The 12,751-nt window shown below is 41.1% G+C and overlaps 1 protein-coding gene across 10 annotated transcripts in view; it reads right to left on the bottom strand.

Moving 5' to 3' along the window:
* Positions 1-12,751, bottom strand: part of LOC5567245 (IQ motif and SEC7 domain-containing protein 1) — a 645,474-nt gene that overhangs the window by 57,083 nt on the left and 575,640 nt on the right. Inside the window, exon 1 of one of the 10 annotated variants that reach the window (XM_021855204.1) lies at positions 3,638-5,085. The exons of 8 other annotated variants lie outside the window; for them this stretch is intronic. In XM_021855204.1, coding sequence (XP_021710896.1) covers positions 3,638-3,675 — 38 coding nt within the window. In that variant the 5' untranslated portion in view covers positions 3,676-5,085. Of the gene's footprint in view, positions 1-3,637; positions 5,086-12,751 lie in introns of those variants that run through there. One more of the 10 variants, XM_021855205.1, reaches the window with a different exon arrangement.

Genomic DNA, 12,751 nt, shown 5'->3' with positions numbered 1-12,751 from the left:
TTTACTGAAACAAAACTTACAAAGCTCTCTGGAAGAACTTTTGTTGAAATTTAATAAATAGACACATTATAAAATTCTACACAAAGAGAGTCATGAAAAACATTTAAAAACATTCATTCTTAGAAGTTTTCTTAAACTTCCCTTTCGAAAACGGTCACGAATGTTACTTATGCAAAGGTGATCTAAAGATTATACTATCGTCAAGCAGCATGACATTCGTTTTTTTTACCTTCATCGTCATATCTCTTTATCTCTAAGGCGAAGACGACGACGATTGAAATATTTCATTTCAACCACCGGAGAGCTAAACGGCAACTTCATTTTAATAATTTTCCACTTTCCCATCAGGACATCCTGACGGGTTGGCTCCGACCGGGGAATAACCCCATTCACGCCACCAACACATTCCGTCGATTCCTTGTGCTCCTCCGTTGTAGGAAAACCATTTCCTGTCAAATTTCCCCATCAGTGCCGATGTGTAGAGGAAAGTGGCTCTCTTACACGCTCTATCTCTAGGCGAACAGTTGTCGGAATATTTATTGAACTACTCCGATGATGCCGGTACAGGTTGGTTACGTTTTTTGGCCCCGTTTGAAACATATTCAAATTCATGTGACGTTCAATCGTTTCCTTTGTCACAAAAGTCAATTGAAGGGAAAATAATAGAGCATGAGCATGAGCATAGATGACCGTACAATTCGTAGTTGCTACTCCATGATTGACCAAAACAATCGAAGTTGCACAGGGAATTGATGAATGGGGCTTGGGATTAGCTTACCATTCTTCAATGTGTACAAATCGAGAGCTCAAATATTAAAAGTCAATAACGGCGCCGGCCACGTTCTTATGGTCATCAGGGAAGGGAAGGAATATTAGTTAGACAACCGTTGTTACTAAAGACCGAGTATACCTCTGCATCTCCACAGCTGTCATGGATAGGATATTGGGTTAGTGGGATAAGGTAAAGATCTGGGAGTCACCAATGGTTGGTGATGCGATCCATGATATAATCACGCCTAATCGGTATCGCGAAATAATTCGATAATCGCATTGTACGCCGAACAAGTGTTCATCACTCGCCAACGCAGGAGCAAGCAACGCGATCAATAGATCAAACACTGCTAACGATCCATGGTGCTGTTTCATTTCACTACGCGAACAACACGCGACAGGTCGAAGGATCAAACACAACTAACCGATCACCTCAATTGAAAGGAAAATAATAGAATTGGAAAACTTCTCCATTCTGAGAGAGTTCTTAACAAATGTATCCATGTTGTCAAAATCGAAACCTCCCTGTACTAGATGAAGGCGATGAAAACGATGATGATGGTATGGCGAGCAAAATTCAAATGCGGTTCTTAAGCATAACTTTCAGCTCGAGCGGATATGGTGAAAGCATTGCTTGCTTGCTTTCTTGCTAGCTTATAGTACAACAAATATCCGACGAGCATGTCGATGACTTGCGATTTATTGAACCAGCTGGGAAACATCCCCAATGTGGGTAATAGCTGACGCTATCGACGGATAAAAGCGACTGGAGCTGGCAGGTGATATTGATAATCTCCATTTTGAGGTCGTCCCTTCCTGAGTTCACTTCCACTATACATGGGATGTGGAAGGTTCCATTGAAATTCGTAATCTATGAACTGGGGAAAAACAAACTGATGATCATTTATCAACGTTGATGGCTGTTTGGAGCAGCCAACATCCTTTTAACGCTTGTGACGCAAGACCGAGTCCATTTTCATGAAGAAGACGACGCGACGGAAACAAATTCCCTTTGTTCGAAGGCATCCCTTCTCATTTTTTGGGATGCCAAAGCCAACCTTCCCACCTCCCGGAAGACTGCGCTGGAATGTGCGAGCTTTACATTCTCCAGATTGTCCCAAGTGAGTGTGAAAGCTGTGTCAGGATTTATTAGGGAACTTTGACAAGTGCGAGACAGCGGTGCGACACGTAACGGTCCTAATTTTGTGTCCTGGACGTATAGTTCAGTCGGATGCAGCTCGCATACAGATAAGCACCAGTAATGCTCATATTTTTTTCTCTTATTTTTACAACGGAAAAAAAATATTTAAGTAAACTGCTAGTACTGCTACCTCTTTATTGGCATTACATTTATACTGGAAGCTGCTTCTTAGCTTAGTTCTCTAAGAGCAATTCCACAATCAATAACCGAGAGCTTTCTTTTCCAAAGTTTCCATGATTCCTTTCGTTCGTCTGAAGTGTCCAAGTCTCTGCTCTAAATGCAATTCACGGACTTCTTGAATCGAAAAGGTATTCGTTATGGGTCTTCCTAAGGGGCTACAAAGATCCACTATGATTGAGGTTATGTTCTAAAGATGTCAGAAAACCAGACATAGTTATCGTTGAGAATTAACGAAGAATTGTTCAATCGTGAACTTTACATATTACCAGGAATGTTTCCATCGAGATTCGAGATTTCTTTCAAAATCCGTCCAAAATTAGACCTGGAGTCCGCGAAACACCAAGAAAAATATCCAAGCCTTTAAATTTGACTATTTTGTCCTAAAAACGGCAAATGCTCTGTTCAATCCTGTATTTTTGTTCCAAGCTTCTACTCAGACTCCTCAAAAGATGCTCGAATAGTTCACATACAGTTTCCTCTCAAACTCCTTTAGGAGCTTGCTTGGCAACTTAGTGGCTCTACTAGGTATAGGAGTATTTTCGGGAACTCATCAAACAATTCTAGCAGTGATTGTCCTGAAATGTTACCGCATACATTCAAAAGTTTATTTTTCGACAGATTCTACTGGAAGAAGTTTTCAAGGATTTACAGAATAAATTGTAGGTTAACTTTTACTGGAGCTCCTGAGATCTAACTAAGAAAATGAGCCCGAAAAAATGCAAAAATAACTCCTGAAGTATTTTTTTGCAAGGAATAAAGAATATATCTTAGGATGCTTCATGAATACATAATCTAATATGCAAAATGACACTAAGCAAATTGTTCAGCAAAACTTGTTTTTAGCAAACCGTGTTAAATATTCGTGTTATTCATACTTCTGTTTGTTTTTAATTTGTATCAAATGTAACATCACGCCTATGTTATGGATCAATTAGTGTCGAATCCAACCTATTGAATTCAATTAAACAGCACCGAAAGTATACAATTATATTATAAAAACTTAAATCGAACCGTTTTAAATCGGAACTTTGCTTAGTTTCCTGCTTTCTTTCGAAATTGCAAAAAAAATGAAAAGTCCATCAATTGCTGAAAACCTGAATCCATCAATTGCGTATGGCTCCTTTTGTTTACTTTCTCTTTAATCAATAACTAAGCCACATTAACCATTCCTGTTCCGTTTTTTTTTATGAAACGCTAACCAAAGATACCTTCCCAAAAGTTTTAGTATTCGACTGTTATAATAAAAAGATAGCAAGAGAGGAGAGAATCTCTCTGAGAATTTCTCTCATTGCTGCATGAATCCTTTGGTAAACTTCCGCGAGGAATTTAAGTTTTATTCATTCATTTCGATTGAAGAATTCTACTGAATACGATGTTTGGTATAGTTTACTAGGATTTAACAAAAAAATATTTAGAAAATATACTGAAACCATAACTAAAATATACTTAAATACTAACTTAAGCATAACGAAAATAAAACTCTACCTTCCACCAATGATGAATCCAGAGATACAAATAATCATCTTGCGTGTTGCGTTACAAACAGTCGGGTCGTCCGGCTGCGATTTCCACAAAGTTCAAGCCAATTCCGAACACTCGATCTACCCGAATCTGGATTCACCGTTCAAAGTCCGACTCAAGCACAAACCATAACAGAAACTAAATCACACAAAAAAGAGGGGCAGTAGTATCACAGTAAATGGCCCCGGAATCGTTCGCAGCGCCACATTTTCGCATGGGGGTCCATCAATTCATGCTCTTGCCAATTAGCTTTGTTCGGAGGCCGGATCTCGATGCAATCGCATTTGAATGAGAGCAAACCTGCGTGTCTATCACGTCTATCTATCTATAGATTCTATGCAAGCGGCTTCGGTAGCATAAACATAAACAAAAAAATCAGCACACACACAGACACACTCGAAAGGAATCGGGGTGATCCAATAGGGGAGGCAGAGGAGCGCAAAAAAAAAGCACAAAATTACGACTATGAGTTTTTTGAATGAGAAATACACAAGCGAGTGCGATAACGGTTCTCTTGAAAATCAATACTTTAGGATCTGAAACAGTAGCATTTTCGCCCGGTTCTGGCTGCTGCCGGCTTTCTGGTGGTTCACTGTTACGGCTTTGGTGGCTCCTCCCGAGATAGTAATCGCCACCACTACTCAAACACATATGCACACTAGTTTCCACCCTTGCGCGATTATCCTTGTTGCATGGATGGACGAACTTGATAATTTGATTTTTCCTCGCGTTCTAGTCTGTAAGCAGGTTTCACTAGTTTCATCACTTGAAGTTCACAACCCGTTCGTTCGACGTCATTAACTAACACACACTCACACGTTGGTCGTCGCGGAAAAAAAGGATTGCAAAACTACACCGTCATCTGGGTTTACGTTGGTATAGATATCTGGTACGCGACGGTTGGCAAATCACACACTTTACACTTATGTGTAGCTTCCTTCCCGTGGAGACAGGGGGAGCGAGACGGAACGAGTTTCGGGGTAGTGGACGAAAAATCAATAAGCTCTTAAAAACACGCACACGCTTCACTACGTCTACGCTGTGCGCCCCCGCTATGCTGTTTCCTCTCCCAAATGGGGAGCACTTCCGTTCTCGTACACTTGATTCACTTATCACGTCGCCCTCTTGGTGAGCTTTAAGAGATGGTGGCAGAAAAAGTCCTGCTCGGCTCGGTTTCTTCCAGTGTAGAATAAATCACAAATCACATGCGAGATCTACCCACTGTTCTCACCACGAGGCTACATACAATTTTCCACACCCCATTCCGCCATCGAAGCAAACAATGGAAAGAGCAGCGTCGTTGAGTATCCTTTCGCGAGGGGTGGAGATTCGTTCGTTTAGTTCGTTACACGGCACACTGCGATCGGGTTTTGCGTTCGTCCGCGTTCGGCGACATCCTTCGGTTGACTGAGCCGAGTCCGGGCGGTCGAGTTTGCTTTTGTTCTTCTTGTGGCTCCGTTCGGTTCGGTTGCCGTGCCGCCGCCGCCTTTGCATGCATTGCATTTTGGTTTTTCTCTCTGCTCGCTCCGCTCGCTCTTTTGCGACTCCGAACCACGCTCTCTCCGGTCGGTGGGTTTTGTTATGGTGGAAACTCCGATTTTCCCGTGCCTGGCTTGCTGCGTGTTGCTACTGCTCGTTTGCTACTAGACCAGGTCTGCTCAAACTTTTTGAACCACGGGCCAAATTGTAAAAACAATTTCCTTTGTTAGTAACAATTCGAATATATAGTGTTCTATGTTAGGCAATACTATTATCCTTATTTGATAAAACTAAATTAAGCCACCATATTACATTTCATTTGCCGTAGCAGTTCAATCCCTGAGGTAACTCATGTTAGTCAGATGTGAAAATATTGAATAATATTGGTTCCAGAATACTGCCTTGAGGAACAAAAAAATCTTACAAGGAATCTTTCAGATTTGGAATTCCGATATGTCTAGAAGAGCAAGACCAGTAGAATAACCTTCAAACTTGTTGAAACGAATCAAATTCGTTACATGTAAAAGTTGATGAGTGGTTGAAAAAATGAATTTTCAGTTCTGGACCATGATTCTTCAAAATGATTTTTTTCAAAAAGTTCACTGACGGAGAAAGCAAGCTGATTGCACGATAGCTTGAAGCTTCGACAGGATTTCTGTCCGGTTTCCAAATTGGTTTCCACCTTGGCATTTTTCCATTTACCACGAAAATATGCCAACTGGAAACATTTATAAAATATATCAACCAAGAATGATACGTTGGTGGGAAAAATGGTTCATATAACCCCGATAAGGTTGACCCAATTAATAAAAAGCTTTTCACTTTATCTATCTCATTACTAATACTTTAAAAAAGAGCTGCACAACAATTTTTGAAAGTTGTTGATAAGATTTTGATTGGTTTGAAATGATTAGCCTTGGTGTTTCCAACTATCAACCAGCCTTTGTCAAACGTTTCGCGGTGTCGGACAAAATAAAAACGGCGGGCCAGATGCGATCCGCGGGTCGTACGTTGGGCAGCCCTGCACTAGACAAACATGGATTCGGTTTACGATGCTTTTACAACTCTGGAAATCAACCACGGGTTGCAAGTTGGCTGTGCCTAAGCATTCGCTACCTCTGCAGGCAGTTTTGTTCCGAATGATGCTTATCCAAAATGCGTGGTTTGAAAAAATTCTTGCAATTCTTCAAAAAATTCTCGCGTAACTTTTCGAAAGGAATATTGGGAGGTTATCTTTGTTTACTTTCTCTTTGATCAATCACTGAGCCACATAAACGTCTTCTGTGGCGTTTTTGGTGTGAAACGCTAGCCAAGGACATTGTCTTTCGATCCATAGTGGAAAACTTCCCAAAAGTTTTATCATATGGCATTGTTATAATCGAAAGTGTACGAGAATTGAAGAAATCTCTCATTGGTACATAGGTCTTTTTGAAAACCTATGCGACAAATAGTTGCTATTATCTAACGAACTGAAATATTGCATAACAAATTTTTCTACTTTCACGTAATTCATGACTTGTCCATATCCAAAAGATTCTTAGAAAGTCAAGTAATTGTCATTGTTCATCCAACAGAGGGTTCAAAGTAATCACATTATTCAGAGTTTTACTGTTGCTGTTCGTATACGTTTTGGCCCAAAGAAGTGCTCTTCGAGATGATAATACTAGTGAACAACCACCTCTGGATGATGTATTTTGGGGGGGAAGTTCAATGCTTGCTTCCCACTGGGTACTACATACTACCACTACCATCATCATCACCACACCATCATTGCCGTCGTCATCTCGTGATTACGCGTGCGTTGGCTTACTCCTGCCATTACATGGCACCGAGAGATAAAGTACTGACTGCCGCTAGGATACCCTTCCATGGATAATAGCGTTTCGCAGCAGAAGGCAACAGAAGGACGAAATTGTTTGTAGGTAGAAAGTGGAAAGTTTAGTGCGTTGGGAGTGTAGGGAAGAGTAATCCACGTGAAAGTATGGAATTACACTTGTTTTACAACCTACTAAATATATTTTTCAGATTATTTTATAGATTCTTCTGGAAGCATCTTAATAGATTTGGACACGTAGAGTCCCACACGGCGCATATTGCACATGTTTCTCGGATTTCCTAGATTGAGGAAACTACGATTAGACATGTTGTGAGGAAGCGTTAGCTCGTTGCTGCAGAGGAGATAACGTGAAGACCAGATATAATCTGGATGATTTGTATAGACTATAACCACTGACTACACCGAGTAGAACGGTAGTCATGTAGAATTCATCCGAAATCACAAGACTGATCTTGACACCTGACGGTTACTTAGCACCACCGTACAGTAGTATAGCTAGCATATCGGAGGAACGTTCGTCGTCGTAGAAATTATCTGGTGTAGACTAGGGTCAATTCGGAGACTACTCCGAATAGTTCGCATTACTGTAGCATCGGAAAATGGTCGGCGAGGCACTGGTGCACCCTATGTTACCCTCCATTTGAATCTCATTACGGTTCTGAGTATTCGGGTGCCAGTGAACAGAAAGTCATCCTCAACTCGGACTAGCTGGGCCGACTTCAGCACTCGTAGTAGCGAGTAGGTCTCTGGAGTAGTAGGCTCGGATGACCCCTTCCCGACTTATGCCGCCGGCTCTAAACACGATCAAAGGAAGGGATCGTGAGGACCCTTGCATGGCGTCCTTACTTGTATAGATAACCGAAAGGTGACTACGTATGGTGGTTGACGATTATGTTCTACACAAGCTACACGAGCAGGAGCAGCAAGCATATCTTTTGTAGCCACTGCAACAATACAGTGTGCGTTTGGAAGTATCTATCCTAAAAACGTAAATTCATCACAGGATGAAACAAGGGCGAAGCGCTCATAGTTAGACCCAAGGTTAGACCAAACGACAATTCTAACATGGAGGATTTACGCACTAGGTGAACAAATCCTGGAGTCAAGTAGCTAGGCGAAAACCTGCGTAATGGTCAGATGCTCCTTGAGCTAAAGAGGATAAGCTGTAAAGAGTTAACCGAAAAAAACCATGGGAGATTAGGTTGAAGTAAAAGCCTTGCTCCCCTCCAATGTAAACTGAAATAAATGAGGAAGAACTGAGGTTGCCCATAAAGTAGCAGTGTGGATTGAGTGACGTTCTCCTAAACACCTTCTCGATGACCGTTAAAACATTTCAACCGTAGGCTAGACAGGTTAACAACGGAAGAGCTTATAGATAGTAGACCAGTCGTCATGGCCGACGACTTCTATCGAAAGGGGGAATCGCCAAACCCTCGCAACAGACTGTTGTCCGTTGGAAGCCTTAGCAAATCTCAATGCTTATCTTGCCATCGAAGTTTGGGAAAGAAGATAGTCTATCATTAATTCCACCTTCAACAGTCCTGGGCTAGCAAGAAATATGGACTGGAGAGTGTAAGAGGAGTAAACCTTCTGCCAGGTGATTTAACCGATTACCTAAGCATACTAAACGAATTTTCTATAAAACCAATTGTAGAAAAATGCAGTGGCTGGATGGAAATGGTTGTGAATTATGATATACCATATACGGTGTTCATTCCTTCTCGCCAAGAGTGGCAAGAAGGTGGACCAAGTACTCCTCCAGGCTCAATCAAATTCTACACTTATGGATCGAGAATGAACAATCGTTCTGGATCTGGAGTGCACGGACCAAGAACTAAAATCTCTGTCCCTCTCGGATAGTGGCCTACAGCAAGGTATCTAGAAGGGAGGTAATCCAATCTGCCAGATTCTTCATTCCGCCATTTTGAAACAATTAGTGACAGCTGGCGACTTTGTTCTGGTTGAAGTTCAAGCCGCGACAAAAAGGCTCATGGACGCGCGAGAAAAATTTCACTCAACTGCTGTTACTAGCAGTAAACAACCCCTATCAATTCCATAGAAACGGTAGATTGAAGAACAGAGTACACAAACCTGCCAGCTAACCAGCTCGCCAGCTGTCACTTCCACCTTCCCCGCAGCTAACCACACCGCGCACCCACTGACTGCTTAGATCAGTAAACCTGTCATTATAAAAACCTTGGCCTACAGTTTTTCAGGCTGAAATGTATGCTATCATTGAATGTGTGCAGCTCAGCGTAAAGAGGAATTACAGAAATGCCACAATCTGTATTTTCTCCGACAGCCAAGCAGCTCTTCATGCTCTGAAAGCTTACAATTTTAACTCAAAATTAGTGTGGGGATGTGTTCTTGCTCTAAAAGCCCTAGCCCTTACCCTAGAGGGTAATGAAATTGCCGATGAGCTGGCCAGGAATGGATCGGCCAATACATTCATTGGTCCTGAGCCATTCTTTGGCATATCAAACTGCTCACTAAATATTGAACTGAACAGCTGGTTGTCCAGTCAAATTATATCCAATTGGAAAACAGTTTCCAATGCGAATCAGTCCAAAAGATTCGTCACAATCAATTCAAAACAAACACAAAAACTCATTGGTCTCAACAAAAGGGACCTCAGCACCTACACCGGTCTAATAACTGGACACTGCCCCAGCAGATACCATTTACAAATGATCGGAGCCATCCAAAACCCAAATTGCCGTTTCTGTAGTGAAACTTGCGAAACCTCTCAACACCTCTGCTCCTGCAGTGCACATATACAACGAAGACTCAAAATATTTGGCAAACCCTTTTTGGAGCCGGCCGATGTTTGGAACGCATCTCCCAGGGAAGTGGTCGGCTTTATCAGGCTGATCGTACCAGATTGGGGGATTCACAATGCTGCAACTTAGGACTTCTGCCCATCAATGGCAGATGGCTAGAAGTTCAGTCACCGCGCAAAGTATTCCGGTGGCGTTCTCGCCACTGAGTGTCTTTGTAAAAGCAAAAGGGTGTATCACAATAGTTCTAAAAAATGGACGCAGTGATCTCACACCCGACAGAAGGAGAAAGAGGAGTAAACCGTCAACGATCATTAAGTGAGCTGGTTCTGCATTGGTGGCAGGGTAGAATCAGAACTTTGCGAATAACAGATTGACATAGAATCCACTACGTTGGAGAGTGGCAATAGAATTGATCACAGCAAGCTGGTTGGCATCCGACACTTGCCTGGGTAAGTTGTATAAGCATCGCGTGGAGGGTGATACCTTTCCCGGTGATTATCTAAACTCCACATTGGCGATCCTACTAGCTTTCTACTAATTTGCAGAAAGATGCCTGGTATTTATTTCATATTTTATCAATGGGAGGAATCACCCTGCAGCGATTCTAAAGCGAAAAAGCAGAAATCAGAAGTGCAGACTGCAGTTTAATGTTCGTCTAGTGAACATTTCTGACCCCCATGTCAGATTCGTTTTACGCTCGTGAAAAAAAAGTGAATGCTGAAGAGAAAACCAGAGAAGTAGTGGTATGCGGACGCTTACAGTGTGTTGTTTGCCGAAGGTGAATATGAGCCCAATGTCCGCTGCCGAGAAGCGACAATTCGCTGATTTTGTTGTTTTGCTTATGGCAAATGTCAGACCGAACGATTATAGCGTGTTGTTTACCGTGAGGTAAGACTAACCCCGGTTATGTCCGCTGTTCGAAATTTAGACGATCTTGTTGTTTTGCTTGGTGCAAATGTCAGATCGGTCGCTCACAGCGTGTTGTTTGCCGAGGGGGGAAGACGAACCCCAGCAATGTCCGCTGCCGTGAAGCGACAATTAGTCGATCTTGTTGTTTTGCTCAGGGCAAAAGTCAGATCGGACGATTATAGCATGTCGTTTTCCGTGAGGAAAGAAGCGCCCCGGTCGAGAACCGAAATTTCGACGATCTTGTTGTTTTGCTTGGTGCAAATGTCAGGTCGGACGATTATAGCGTATTATTTACCGTGAAGGAACTGTCTCGCAATAGATTGACATTTTTCATAAAAACCAAATAAAAATGACGAGACGGTAAAACTGTTTCAATGGTTTATTAGATCTCATGACTGGATACCAAATAGCTGTATGTATCATATACCAGTTCCTATCTTAACTCTCTAATACCCAAATTTTTATTTTCGATCTGAATATCATTTTTAGTTATCTAAAATCTTTCTAAACACGTTTTGGGCAATAATTTATTTTTATTCGCAAATCTATGGATGTCGGTTTTTGATTTTTATAATTTTTATTTTTGAACATCCTTACCCTTTTTCATTTTTTCAAGCCTCTTCTAGTTACTGATTTTTGGCAATAATAAAAATTCAAATTTTTACGCTAATTTTAAAAAAATTAAATTTTTAATATTTTTTTGGAAAAATTTTTATTTTCCGTGTATTTAACGGAAAAACAGGTTTAAAATTATTTGAACCAAGCTCTTCTTTTGTGATAGGTTGATCGTAGAAAAATATAAAAGGTACGATTTTTTATATCACACGTTAAATGAACCCCGGTTATTTGTAGGTTATATAAGAATACAATTTTTCAAACAATTTTCAACAATACAAAAAAGTTTCAAAAGTCATAAAAAACTTTTCTTATATGCGTGTTATGAGTCAAGGTTTTAGCCAAAAATAAAATCATTTTGATTTCCGAGCTACGAAAAAATAAACAAAATTCCAAAGTATACCCCGTCTAAAAAAGACAATTTACACCATCTTCAGCCAGAGGCTGCACAGATTGAACATGACTAACATTAGACAACGGACACACGGAACGACCAGTGGACCAATGAAGAATTTTTCGTTTGACGAAAAGTTTTCTCCGACTGGGGCGGGAATCGAACCCACACTCCGTTGCACAATATGCCTAACCGACTGACGCCGCTAACCGCATGGCTACGAAGCCCACAACACAAACTAAAGGCGGGGTTGGGTATTAGGAGGTTAAACAACTCTATGCCAAATGAAAAACGCATAGTTTATGATATAAGAAGCCTGTAGACCAACAATAGCCATATTTAAAAGAATTGTTTTTTTTCAATGTGTAAGTAAAATAATTAATAAGAAGAGATTTTTTAAAACTAACATTTTGCACCGAGTCTAACTATCCGAGGATTGGTGTGTCGTACCTATGTCGTAAAGATCGCGAATAGATGAATACTGCTAAAGAACGAAAAAAAGGCGATAAAGATGAACAAAACAAATGGATGTTTTTAATTTTGAAATATGTTCCGAAAACATTGTCCATTCATAATGGTTTTTTTTCGAAATTTGACTACATTTTCTTTGGAGCAGAGGGAGAATGTGAGACATAGAATCCACTACGTTGGAGAGTGACAATAGAATTGATCACAGCAAGCTGGTTGGCATCCGACATTTGCCTGGGTAAGTTGTATTAGCATCGCGTGGAGGGTCATTCCTTTCCCGGTGATTATCTAAACTCCACAGAAACGACTATCTTGAAGAAGGACGCATTCGTCGAAGTCCTTAGACTTGAGTATTTTGAACTTCAATCGACGTTAAGGACATATCCCCATGAGTACCAAAATGGCCTCTAGTATGGCACCTTACTTCCCCCTTCGCTTTCCGCTCCCTCCTCCCACACTCCTCACAGTGTTTTGGAGAGCGATCATAAAAAATGATTATTTGAAGTTACTAACCTTATTGTAGAGCGGTGGTTTCTTAACTGAAAGCATTCCATAATATGTTTTTCACAAATCACCAGTTTTTGAATGCAAATACG

This window comes from Aedes aegypti, chromosome 3 (assembly GCF_002204515.2).
Source record: "Aedes aegypti strain LVP_AGWG chromosome 3, AaegL5.0 Primary Assembly, whole genome shotgun sequence".
NCBI classification, from domain to species: domain Eukaryota; kingdom Metazoa; phylum Arthropoda; class Insecta; order Diptera; family Culicidae; genus Aedes; species Aedes aegypti.
The sequence above is the reverse complement of the archived record's forward strand: the minus strand, read 5'-3'. Positions and strand labels throughout refer to the sequence as shown.